Here is a 13,466-nt window from a genome sequence, read left to right on the forward strand (position 1 = left end):
TATATATATATATATTTATACATCATACATTTTTAATTATATATTATTAACAAATATATTCCATTGCTAAACATCCACTTCGGGTTCCAAACTCACCAATTACATCCACTTTGTAGCTGGCATTGACATGACCAGCTGCATTGGAGACGTGACAGGTGTATTTGGCACTGTCCTGAGGCTGCAGGTTCTTCAGAGTCAGCGTCCACTGTGGGCGTTTAGTTTGGTGAGGGCTGGGCAGCTGGCTCTGGTCTTTCCACCATGAAATTACTGGTGTTGGATTGCCACTGGCCAGACACTTGAGACGCAACGAGCTGCCAACAGGCTGCTCTAGCACACGCCTGCGCATTTTTGTGGGCTGAGTGAAGCGTGGCTTCACTGCGGAGGAAATAAAACATTTACAGCATGAGATTATGGCTGGATGACAAAACATATTCTGTTAGGTAGTAACACAACAGTGATGAAATGAACTGTCTTGAGCTCTTTCAGGATGCGGGCCCGTGCTGATGACATCAAGCGTTGAGTAACGTGGAGTGAAAGATGAGGAAGGTGTGTATCAGATGCTTACCCCATGGCTCTCCGGTGGGGTCCTGCAGGGTGAGATCTGCGTTAGGTTCTGCTGCGTCTGGCGGAGGCTGGTTCTGAGTCACAGCTGCATCATCTGAATGACACAAAGTAATGATTCATGAGAAATATTTACTGTTATGATATTCATCACGCTTCACCTCAGTGTTCAACATATGCAGATGCAAATAATCAAGAATTGTGGAGGAAAGAGATTTTTAGAAATGAATCATCGTGCATTTCTACCTTACTATAACATTACAGTGGCCCTTAAAGTATTCAGACACTAAAGCCTAATATAAAAAATGCATGAATATCTTCGCATTTGATAAAATATCAAAGGAGTGAATTGTGTGAACCTTTAATACAAACATGTAAAATATTTCATGTTTTATCTATAAAGACTGACAAATGATTTCAGGCAAATCTCTGCTACTCAGTGAGCAATTTAAATGTCAGCCTGTTTCAGTGTTAATGGATTAAATTCAATATGAAAAGCATTGAAATATTTAAAGCATAAGTGAAACCACTAAAATTTGTTTGTTTAAGCACTCCAGTCTAACTCATCAATTAAAAAATCCTCATGATCTCAGGCATACCTTAAAGGATAGTTTAGATATTGGTCCATAAATCAGCGGTCAGATGTTTCTCTAGCAATATGAACTCTTTCATCTTCATACTACCGACTATTAATGTCTGCAAATGGTGTCATGTAAATCATGTTGGATGAGCGGGTCAATGCAAAGGCCAACACTTGGTGAGATTTATTTTGTAGTGCTTTGAGAGCCAACAGAACCCCTCTGTGCCTGAAAAACGACAGATTTCACTTGGGAGATCAGTGGTGTGTGGAGGATTTTGTGTTTTGTTTCGGAACCGGTGACGTTCCAGAACTCCATGGGAACGATAACCAGGTTGAACCGACGTATTATTTTAGAGGGGTTTGTGCACTGGGGGTGAACAAACACTGCTATATTGTTTCTTCTCTCCGGTTTCCACACTGTTTAAGACACAACATCGTGTTGACTTAACCCTGGACAGGAAACCATGAATCAACACTGGCAACAAATGGTTCTCACATGGGTAGCTGATGAAACTACTTAATAAAATGCCTTATGAATACTTTCCATATTTCAGTTCAGTCAGCGTCATCAGTGTTTGGTACAGCTAGTACCTCACTTAGGAAGAAAAAGTGAAACCTAACATTTTACAAGGTTGCTGTTCTCAATTCCATGACACAGAGTTTAAAGCCTACAACGGTGTCAATATGATTTTGGTACTAACATGAACATTTCGATACAATATACTGTACACTGTTTGGTGGTATTGTAAAATGTTTAAGTAAAATAAGCAATAAACGGCAAAAAAGAGCTTCAAGGTGGCATCACTGGTTATTAGATGTTTTTAAAATGTTATGCTTTTTTTTAAAACAAAACAAAACAAAACACCAACAACATGATACTTTATTTGAAATATAAAAGTTATCCAACAAAGTATTTTTATATATATTTTATGCACTTAGTCACAACTTTAAACACAAATGACTAAAATGATTCTCATGGTCTTAAAAATCTTTTGATGTAATTGTTTTACATCATGTTTTTAGTTTAAATAAATAGTTTATACGTATACAATTTTTTATCTTCTTTAAAAACTAATTAATACTACTACTACTAATACTACTAGCCAATAATAATAATGTGTTTTAATAAAATAAAATAAAATCATATATATATACACTACCAGTCAAAAGTTACAATAAGATTTTAAATGTTTTTTAAAGAATTCTGTTCTGCTCACCAAGCCTGCATTTATTTGATTTAAATATTTCTTATCATTATCAATGTTGAAAACCGTTATATGTACACTTTTTTACAATATTTTATTAAATAATAATAACATTAATAAAATTAGTGTTTGTCCAAACCTTTTACTACTAGTGTATATACACTACAAAATAAAATTCGGAGTCAAAAAATTGTTTTCATGTTTTTGAAAGGAGTCTCTTATGCTCAACAAGGCTGCATCTATTTGATCAAATACACAGTAAAAACTGTCATATTGTAATTTTATTTAAAATGTAAAGTATTCCTGTAATGGCAAAACTAATTAATGAATATTTACAATTGTTTTATCATATGTTTTATTCTTTCATATTTTTTTCTTTCATTTTATTGGGATATATTTAATCCTTTAAAAATGATTGACCCCCAAACTCTGAATGGTCAAACTCCCTGTCTCTCTTTCTATAGTTTTTGCTGTCCTGAGGCTGTGTGTGTAGCTGCTGTGGAGTAAGCACTACACCTTTATCCCTGCTAATCCTCATATGCTGAGCACAGGCCTTGCATGTTCAACACAGACAACCAGGCCAAAGCAAGAAGAAGTGTTTTCACCGGCCTTCAGTCCATTGTTACCTTTGGCCCTGGGTTGTAGGAGCAAAAGTAAGCCATTGCTGCTCTATTCAGCAGCAGCAGAGTGGAATCAGTGGAGCTTTATATGGGCTAAAGTAGTCTTACGGAGAGCCTGACCCCAGACTCCCTGTTCTCTTATCAGGTGTCTAAAAAGACAGAATGCTCTGTTGGAAAGAACCTATGGCTTTAAGGGTATTACTATGCATGCTTCTCATGGAGTCATTTCACAGTTCACACATAACTCTCAGTGATGTTTTTGCGCCATTAGGACAGGAAAAAAGTGGAACAGGAGCTCTGAAGCTCTGAAGGACAGGGGGCTCCTTTTCCTCTGCAGCCCCATAGAGATACATTTAAAGAGGGGGCTGCCTAAAGAAGGAGGGTTTGGTCCAGAGAGGTCCACATGCAGCCCCGCAGCTCATCTTACAAATGATCTTCATGTGGACTCAGTGTTAATAAGGCTCACATATTATTTTTTCCAACCGGGACGAAGTTGAAAGCTGTGCCTTTAAAAAGGTTCATTCTCCATTCATACCTGTGTGAGCAAACAGACATTCCTGTAGATCTGTCATGGAGAGCTCCACATGCTTGGAAAAAAAATCAAAGCAAAACAAACATGGAATAGAAAGCAGGCTGAAACTTTTCTACTGATTTTCAGAAACATCTAAATAAAATAAACATCAAAGGAAAAAGGGTCTTGTTACTTTTTTTTCTATCAAAGACGTAATGAAGATTGAAGATCCTGGAGAAACTTACTGAGACGTTTGGCTGAGAGTGATGCTATGTTTTTAAGGTAATAGCCTATCACTAACTAAAACCATGTCTGTTCCAGTAAATCAAAGGAAAACACTGCCAATGCTGTTTACTATAGTGAGATTATAGTACTCACTAAGTTCCATAAGGATGGAAAAGATATGAACTGGTACATTTTGCACTTCTGAGTGCTTTCCAGTCCTTTTGAGCTCTTCCAATCATTTTTTTCTTGATGAAAACATTTCAGCGTTCTAATCTTTCTTGAAAGAAACACGGTTATGTGTTTTCATGTATTCAAAAATACTGGAGAGAGATGAGAGGGAAATACAAACGAATAGACTGGGCTGTTAAAAAAAGCAAGTGCTTATTCCTGCCAATAAAATTAAAACACAAAATCAAATCAGATGGGTAATGTAGTTCATGCTTTTAAAAATATGATCTGGCACTTCAATTTTTTGATAGCTTTACACATACACCTCATTTCAGTTTGTATATTTGGTATATCTCTATGTGCTGACTGAAGAGGCAAATTAGAGCCTGTTGGTGGATTCACAGCAGGGAAAGACAGATAGAAGAAGAGGAGAAAGGGTAATTAGAAGTCTCCTTGTATCTTTTATAGAGCCATAAGTGGTTTGCAGCAACAGTCATATTGCTACCCGGGAGGAAATTGGCCAAACCTAATGTGCCCAGGTTCTTTTCTTCTCTGTTGTGAGTGGAGTGGGCCCGGAGCATCCTGCAGAGGGCCCGGCTTAGCTTCTGGCCCCTCTAATGAGGTGGATGAAAGGCTCTTTAATGTGGCTTTCTGATGAAGGTGGGTAATTTGCATCCTTTTAGTTTAATTAAAACCTTTGCTCCCCCTGCAGCTCAAAGAAGGTTTAGTTGTACGCCATGAAACCAAAGCCATGATGTGATTAGGTTCTGGTTTGAATTGCACATTGAAGGAAAGGCAGGGTGGGCATGAGATGCATCAGAAAAATACTGGAGTCAAAATATTGAGTACATTTACTGGATGCTATAATTTGACAAAGTGGGGTCAGAAAAGTTTTTTCTGCAATGTTCTAATATATATCAAAAGATCAAAAATGATAGTAAAGACATTATAATGTTACAAAAGATTTCTATTTTAAATAAATGCTGTTCTTTTGAACTTTCTATTCATCAAAGAATCTTGAAGAAATATCAACAAAAATATTAAGCAGCACCACCAGTGATAAAAATAAATTAGTTGAGCACCAAATCAGCATATTAAAATGCTATAATAAGGATCATGAGACACGGAAGACTGGAGTAATGGCTCCTTAAAATTCAGCTTTGTCATCATAGGAATAGATTATATTTGAAAATATATTAAAACAGAAAACAGTTATTTTAAATTGTAATAATATTTTACAATATTACTTCTTTTATTTTTTCAAGAACACCAAATCTTACTGAACCCAAGTTTTTGAATGGTAGTGTATACAGTACAATTTGAGTTTCAGAATTAAATTTTTCATAATGTCCCTTTTTATGTAATGAAAGCTAGTCATTCTAGTGACCTAGAAATAGTGCCGATTTTTAAACAATAGGATATACAATTAATAAGAAATATTTATTTCATTAAATTTTTTTTCTTCAAAATATTAACAGTTTTCAACATTATTAATCCCAGATTTTATTCTTTGGACTCTATTATAGGTGTGAACTGGTAATCTAAAAAAATAAAGTTTCCAAATAAAGGAATTGTATAAATCGCTATACAAATAAATGTTACTTGACTTGACTCAAATGATGAAATACGATCAATATTATTATATCAAAATATAATACTATTATCATTAAATCAGCAGAAACAGTTTCCTCAGCTTACAATTGCCTCATCATCTGTTATTTTATGCTCGTGTGCTGCTGAAGTTACAGACTGTTGTTTCTCAGTTATACTTCTCACTTCTCCGCCTGAACTCAATCTTATGTGCCATTTCAAACTCTGTATATCTCTCTGTTCAGCTTAATTTCATGTGAGTCCAGACTGGTTTCAATTCCATCAAGCATCCTTTCATCTTTCCCTTTTTTCAACCATGTCTTTTCTTCAGCTACTCACAAGCATGAATTCATTTGTGTCCATGTGTTTGTGCTTTGAACTTGCCCAAGCTTATTTCCCTACAATGAAAGAAATAAAACTCTTCAAACTCTAACACTCTTGAGAGCCTAAATTGTGAAGTTCCGTGTCAGATTACAAGTAATCAGAATTATGAATTACATCAGTGTTACAGAGACGCATGATCAAAGTAGGGCTTTAAAAGCATTTTCCAGTGCTTATGATGGTTCTTGTGGTGTTTGACATCAGACAAATAAATTCTACTGTATTCTAGTATTTTCTTAAGATACTAAAAGTCATTTTACAAAACGGGTGCTATTTGTGTACAAAAAATGACTTCACTCTGCATATTAAAAAGTGTTCACAATGAAAACAAAATACATGAATATAAAAGCTAGCATTTAGCCAAAATCTATTATATTTTAAGATTTTATAGTAAAAGTAATAAAACTTCCAGGTCCCAGGCTCCATGACCAACTCTGTTACATCATATTTTCACTTCTATTCATTTAATTATCTATAAAAAAATCCATAAATAATAATAATAATAATAATAATAATAAAATAAGATAATTTATTTTTAAATCACTTTATGTTTTGTTATGATTGCCAGCAGGGTACAAACAATTACAATTAAAATAAATTAATCTTAAAATTACAATGCAATTACAAATTAAGTGGATATTTGTAGAATTATCAGCTTTAAATTCCAAATTTCTTAGGAGTGCTTTTTGAAGCCATAATATTATGTAAGGACAATCATACATATACAAATACATATAAACTGATTAATTGCTTAACTAAATGAATGGATTATTAAACTAATTATTTATATATATATATATATATATATATAATCAATTAAATATTTTACAAATCAACTTATCAAACTGGAAAAAGTGCCTATTTTATAAAATGGCCCAATTCATGTTTCTTCCCCCTTGGACTGTTTAAATAGGAGAGAAGCATTTCCCAAAAGAGGAGCTGTCGTGGAAAATAAGCATAAATCAGACTAAACATAAATACTGCAGCAGTGAAGCTGTTCTGCACTCAGACCAGCCATGGCAAATGAGTAAACGCACGTCTATTGGAATGGAAAAGAGTTTGTGTAAGGTTATGAGCAAATCGTCTCGAATGAATGAACGTCAGTGCTGTGATTCCCACTCAAGCCAATCCTGGCCAAGGTGGCATGACCCAAAGACCGGAAGTCATATCCACGCTGTCTCAAACTTGTCGCCCCTCCCTTATCCCACCTAACGTGTCCCTTTGCAGTCTTGGGTTGGCTTATGAGTGTAATTTTGATACAATTAACCATTTAGGTGAGGAGGATGCTGGCTAAACTGCAACACATGTAACCCATGGCCTGCAAACAGAGAACAAAAGGCCACTGCTGGAAGCTCTCCACCAGTCCCGTCATAAAACAGGCAGCCCAAACCACCGTCTGAGTAGAAGCCACAGTCTCCCTCCGCTGCATCCGTATGGCCTCCTATATGATAGGTGAAAAACGCAGACAAGAGGGAGCCAATGCTCGGGAACCAGGACTCTACAACAGTGCAATTGTGAGCAGAGTCTGTTACCTTTGGAGGCAAACTTGAGATCTTCTACTACACTCACAGATTCATACATCCAACATAAATTTAAACTTTCTCACAATATAGACAATTATGTTGAGGAGAAAAGCGTAAGATCCCTCGCCCTGGACTCCTGCGGAGCAGGGCTGTGAGAAAACAATGCTGGCAGTGTGTGAAGCTCTTTAGAAACAGCAGGGGTGCAGGGTCTGGGACCACCGCGGGGGAAAGAGGGCCCAGGTGCTGTGGGACATTTTAAAGTACAGCGTTTTATGACACGGAGGCAGCTTTGACTCTGTGACACATCAGTGAATGTGAGAATGGTCAGCGTGAGATGGTGGTGAAGCATTTCTTCAACAGCTTCCAACACCTTCTGGTAGACAACACCTTCACTGTGACCTTTACAGCCCAATATGCCATTCTTACAAACCCAAATTCCCAGAGTACCCTATGCCAGATTACAAAAAAGCACTGAATATGTGAGCAACATTGGAGAGCAAGTTAACAATCCTATTAAAATGCCTTAAAGCTGTGCTAATCTCTGTCTATATTTAAAACTTGAGTTGTTGTTCTCATGTACAATTGCAGACATGATTTAGAAAAAAATGTGTTTCTATTTACGCATGTGAAAAGCACAAAGACTTTTCGGTGACTGTGGTCAGGAAAAACTGAAGGCTTAAATTATAGCTGTTACCTCAGCTTAGGTTTATTGCCAACTGATTACATCAAGCCATCAGCCGCCTGGTTTGATAGGGGCCGAATATCAACTAAAAGCTAAAATTACACTTTCATGAGGAAGTAAGTGGGGTATAGATTGCATGCACATTAAAATATGAGGGCACGCTTCTGCCCATGCTTGCCGTGAGCGCAAATCCTGCTGCAGATTAGACTCGCTCTGATGACAACAGGTGCTATTGAATGTCACCAGATTCCTCTCTCCTGATAGTCAGTCCTGGCTGGAGTTCCCCTGTTGTGTTTTTGTTGTACAATAATTTACATTAAGTAGCTGCTTAAAAGGAGGATCTCTGAAAAAAAATCATACCTGTTAGGTGTAATTTTGTAATTTGCTATGCATTCAAATTTAAGTTATGCAAAAACCTTTCGCAAACAATTTTATTATTATTACTTTCACTCATCAGTGTTTCATGCACTCTGACATGCATATTATTTTTCTGAATTTCTGAAAATACTGCACAGCAATTTGCACAGTAATGCACATTAATTCATTAATTCTGATTCATGTCCCTGAAAACAGCTCACAAGAGCTAAATAGCATTATATAGATAGAAAAGAAAACTGATGGCAAGGATTTTTTTTGGTATGAAAGAACTGGAAAAATGTTCTCTTCAAATGTTTCACTACTCAAAGAAGAACATGTAAAATTAGAGATGGTAAAATAAAATCAAGTTTGCTTGAAAGAGGCCTAGTTAAAGAGATAAACATTTTCATAAAAATGAAATATTTTACTTCACCTTCATGTTGTTTCAAATCTTTATGACCTTCTGCTGTGGAATGAAAAAGATGACACTTTGAAAAATGAAAAATTACCGTTTTGTCTGTACAATGAATTTATGTGGTCTAGCATTGTTTTAGAATGCACTGACTTGCACTGAAGTGGCAAAAACAGTGGAAACATTCTTCAAAATATCTTCTTTTGTGTTCAGAAGAAAGAAAGTTACACAGGTTTGGAACAACATACGTTTTTGAGTGAATTATCCCTTTAACTCAGCTGCAGGGTCTACTAATCTTTATTGAAAACAATGCCGCTTCTTAACCACTCTCCGGTTAACTAATAGTGGCATTCCCCTCAGCAAAATTCACAGCTTTAAACACTTAAACACTGCAACAGGAGGGTCTAATGGGCCTTTTGTTCAGGGGCTGTTGGTCATTGCAGTTAATGACTTCAGTAAACTCTACAGCTATATTCCAAAGGGAGTGAACCAGTCCAATGCACTATAGCTCTGAGCTCCACAGAGCTCTCGGGGACGAAACAGGAAAACAGCAGGCCGCCATCACTCCCCAAACAGGAGGCCCAGAGCAAAGACATCAAGGGGAGGGAGCCCAAAAACACTGGGTCAGACAATTAGGCAGCTGCCTTGCTCTGCAGAATAATCATGCTTTGCATCCACACAGTAGTTGCCACAACTGCCTCCCCAAATGTGGCAAGCTATAGCCTACAGGAAGAGCCAAGGGCTTCTGGTCCTCCAGGCCTCTCAACTTCACTGGACCAGTTCAGATTTATGACAGAGAAGGCGGCAGGTCGTCTCTGTCTCGTCTCCATGTACAGAACATTTTGGCTGGAAATGCCTGCCCCACAGTCCCTCAGCAGTCAACAGGAGAACCACACGCTCCAAGCTGCAAGGGTCCAACACAAACCCCCATTGCACCAATCAGCCTCACAACAGTTACGTGCTTCTGCACCTCATTTTCTTTCTCCTTCCATCCATCCAGGTAGGTGTGTATTAATTTACTTTCCTGTCAGGTTCTAGTGGGAAAAAAAAGTAACCCGGGTAAAAGTACGAACATGGTATTAAATTACGGCCTACATAAACAACTGCAGGTATTGTGTGACGGACGATATGAAGCCACCCTTTGTTCTCTAGATTTGATAATGCAAGACGGCATCAGTGCCACATGCTCCAACAAATGCTAACAAGTCATAAATTTCCATCAGCACAATGCTCTCTTGTGCTTTTTTCAGTTAATGTTACGTTCATGAAACCATGGTTGCTTTAAAGTACCTTGCCAGTCACGTCAGTTTTGTCAAATATGATTTGGGAGCAGCTTTTTCATGAGCCCGACTGCCTTACTGTGCCACAATTAGCCTTTTGTGAGGGCATCTGAAAGCTGCCCTGCTCTTTTTGGATTGCAGCTGAAAGCTCATACTTCAGCTCTGCTGTTTTGAGATGCCATATGTCTAGCTGGGTCACTAACCCCCTAAAACACTACCTCAAACCGTTGTGCGTGTGCGTTTTGATTAAGCCTAGATGACTGATGTGGCCTACAAATGCTCTGGGTGAGCAAAAGTATAAAGAACTGAGATATAAAGGGTTGTGGTGTATAGCGTGGGAGGCAGTCTTTACCAATTACAATGAGTGTGAAGTTGAGGGCGAGGCTGCCAAATCCATTGGTGACACGGCAGATGTACACGCCGGCATCCTCCAGTTCCACTTCTTTGATCTTCAGACTCTGCTTTAGAACCTTGTAGCGGCTCCAGCCTGGATTCACGTTCCGCCCATCCTTCACCCACAGGACCAGCGGAGGGGGGTCACCCTCCACCGGGCATGGTAGTCGAATCGTGCGGCCCAGTTTTGCTGTCTGTCGGTCCTCTACCTGACGACTCACCCATGGAGGACCTGGAGGAAAAAACATGGTCTTAGGTAACAGTACAGCAATTCTCTATTTTACATAACAATCAATAACCACATACCATATGAGCTTAATGCAAAAGTGCACATTACAATTAGAAATACTGTTTTCTTTATATTTCATTTCATAAAAATTATACATATATATATATATATATATATACACACACACACACACACACACAGTTTTATTGTAAAAAAATATATTTTGTGTGTTTTGCTTTAATGCAAAGTAATAAAAAATTAAAATAAACATATTATTAATAATAATAATATAAATTTTATAAGAAATGTATATAAATATTAATTTAGTTAATTCTTAATGTTTTGAATTATTAACAATGCAATTATAATAAAAATAATAGTAATAAATACATTCATAATAACTTTAATAACAATTTTAATAATTTAATAAAAATACATGGTTTAATAAAAATACATTATTTTTAATAATAAAATAATAATAATAATAATTTTTGTGAACTTATTACATATTTGCTTTATTTAATAAACTGTATACAGTAAGTAATGTTCCAGTACCAGGAGGTAAAGTTTTCCTCTATTTATTCTTGGCATACTCATGCTATGGGAAATCACTAGCAAAGTATGTGAAGATTCATGCGCCCTACAGACTGAAATGTTCCTTTGCAAGTGTTATGGCACAATAAGCACAACAACAACACTGCCAAAAATGTCATGGGCACAAAATCTGTGATATGAAGACATTTTTTTTTCACCAGCTCCTAATACAGCTTGTCTCACAAAGAAATGTTAGGAGGGGGAAAGCTAGGCACAAGAATTTTATGGGGAATTTCTTTTCTTGCATGCACAAGGTCCTTTTCATCCCCTCCTTGCAGCTTGCGAAGACTCCCATGAGCACTTGCTTTCCATTTCCTTTGCACTGGCGTGTGTGTACGTTGGAAGGCACCTCTCATTCATGCCTGGTACTGTCACATCCTGTTGCTGCTCTATCAGCTGCTGTGAGAACCACCAAGATTATACATTGAAAAATGACACTGACCCTAAATGTACTTTTTCATTCTTTTTTTCCATCTTCCCTTCAAGTCTCTCTGCTGGAGTGAAGTGTTTTCACCTGAAGTTGCTGGTTGCCATCCAGGAAAGTGCCATGAGAACACGTGGGAGGGAAAAGAAAAGGTTGTTTTGGTGCTGGAATTAAATTACAGTAAATTCCAGAATGTTAGACTGAGAAGGGCCGAGAATGGCAGAAAAAGTCCTCTCTGGAAATAGAGCAGAAAAAGGTGGAAATGAACATCACAGCTGGAGAGAAGTCTTTGATAGATGAATCATGCACTTAATTCACAAATGTAAGTGTATAAAACAATTGGTGGTAATTGGTGGGCTCCTTTAACAAACAATGGATCTTTTCACTACCGGAGAGGAGAGAGATTGCATGGACCATGTGAGATAGATCTGATGAACCTGGTGGCTGAATGAATAGAAAAGAAGAGGGAAACTCTTGAATGTTTGCTTAAGGATATTAAAACAACCTGGTGAATACCACAGAGCAGAAGCTGAAATAGCTCATTCCCTTTCCGTCCACATGCCATGCTTTACACACAACATACATCACGCACTGATAAAGAATGTGTTAGAAGAAAGATGTGACTCAGAGAGACTCGGGGAAAGAAAGCTTGGGACTGTCATTTAAAATTGCTTCCTTCCATCATGCACGGTAACTATTTGTCACAGAGCTGTGTCTAAGCTGACCGAAAAGCTTTGATGTGAGGCGGAGAGAGGCGTCATACGTGCTGACAGACAAATATTGCCCATAACAGTGGAAAAGACAAAAGATGACTGAGGCCACACACACGCCCCCATACAGCAAAAACATGTCTGGTTGAAGCTGATGGCAGACAGGGTGGCAAAAGAAATCTCCTACACAAGGGGAAAATAACCACACTGTGTGCTGAGAGATTATTGCCCCCTTAACGCATTTACGCTCACAGACCAGAATACCACAGACAACATTACTACAATAGGCTACATCAGCGGTTCCCAATTCCAGCCCATGTTCTGAAGTGAAGTAAACTTCAATGGATTTCCCCTGCTCAGGGAGTAGGGAGCAATGGACACTGTGTAGGGAAACAAAAAATGTTTCTGAAGACAATCACCTATTGCACCTTTAAAACTAACATTTTTTTAAATCTATAAACTAGTTGATGTCAGTAATTGATTTTGTTGGATCAAGTAGTCAACCATCTTGCCCACCCATACCTACTACTGTCATATATTCATTGCCTTCCAAGATAAACTACCATTCAAAAGTTTGGAGGCAGTAAGATTTTTTTTTAAATAAATTAATACTTTTATGCAGCAAGGATGAACTGAATTGTTCATTTATAATGTTACAATACATTTTAAATATTACAATTATTTCAAATAAATGCTGTTCTTCTGAACCTTTAAAAATCCTGAAAAGTGTATTATGGTTTCCACAAAAATATTAAGCAGCAAACTGTTTTCAACATCGATAATAACAAGAAAAGTTTTTTAAGTAGCAAATCTCAAGCATATTAGAATGATTTCTGAATGATCATGTGACACTGAGAACTGAATTAATTACTGCTGAAAATTCAGCTTTGCCATCACAGGAATAAAAGTACATTTTATAATACATTAAAGTAGAAAACAGCTATTGTACATTTTAATTATATTTCACAATATTACTATATTTACTGTATTTTAATAAAATAATGCAGCCTTGCTGAAATAA

The 13,466-nt window shown here is 37.1% G+C and overlaps 1 protein-coding gene across 1 annotated transcript in view; it reads right to left on the bottom strand.

Annotated features, from left to right (window-relative positions):
• Positions 1 to 13,466, bottom strand: part of LOC107724828 (fibroblast growth factor receptor-like 1) — a 30,000-nt gene that overhangs the window by 4,090 nt on the left and 12,444 nt on the right. The window contains exons 3-5 of the mRNA XM_016533903.1: positions 10,448 to 10,720; positions 566 to 658; positions 97 to 375 (exon numbers count right to left, since the gene is read on the bottom strand). Of these exons, the coding sequence (XP_016389389.1) occupies positions 97 to 375; positions 566 to 658; positions 10,448 to 10,720 (645 nt within the window). The remainder of the gene's footprint in view (positions 1 to 96; positions 376 to 565; positions 659 to 10,447; positions 10,721 to 13,466) is intronic.

The sequence above is a fragment of the Sinocyclocheilus rhinocerous genome, unplaced genomic scaffold (genome assembly GCF_001515625.1).
Source record: "Sinocyclocheilus rhinocerous isolate Xijiao unplaced genomic scaffold, SAMN03320098_v1.1 scaffold1687, whole genome shotgun sequence".
Lineage (NCBI taxonomy): Eukaryota > Metazoa > Chordata > Actinopteri > Cypriniformes > Cyprinidae > Sinocyclocheilus > Sinocyclocheilus rhinocerous.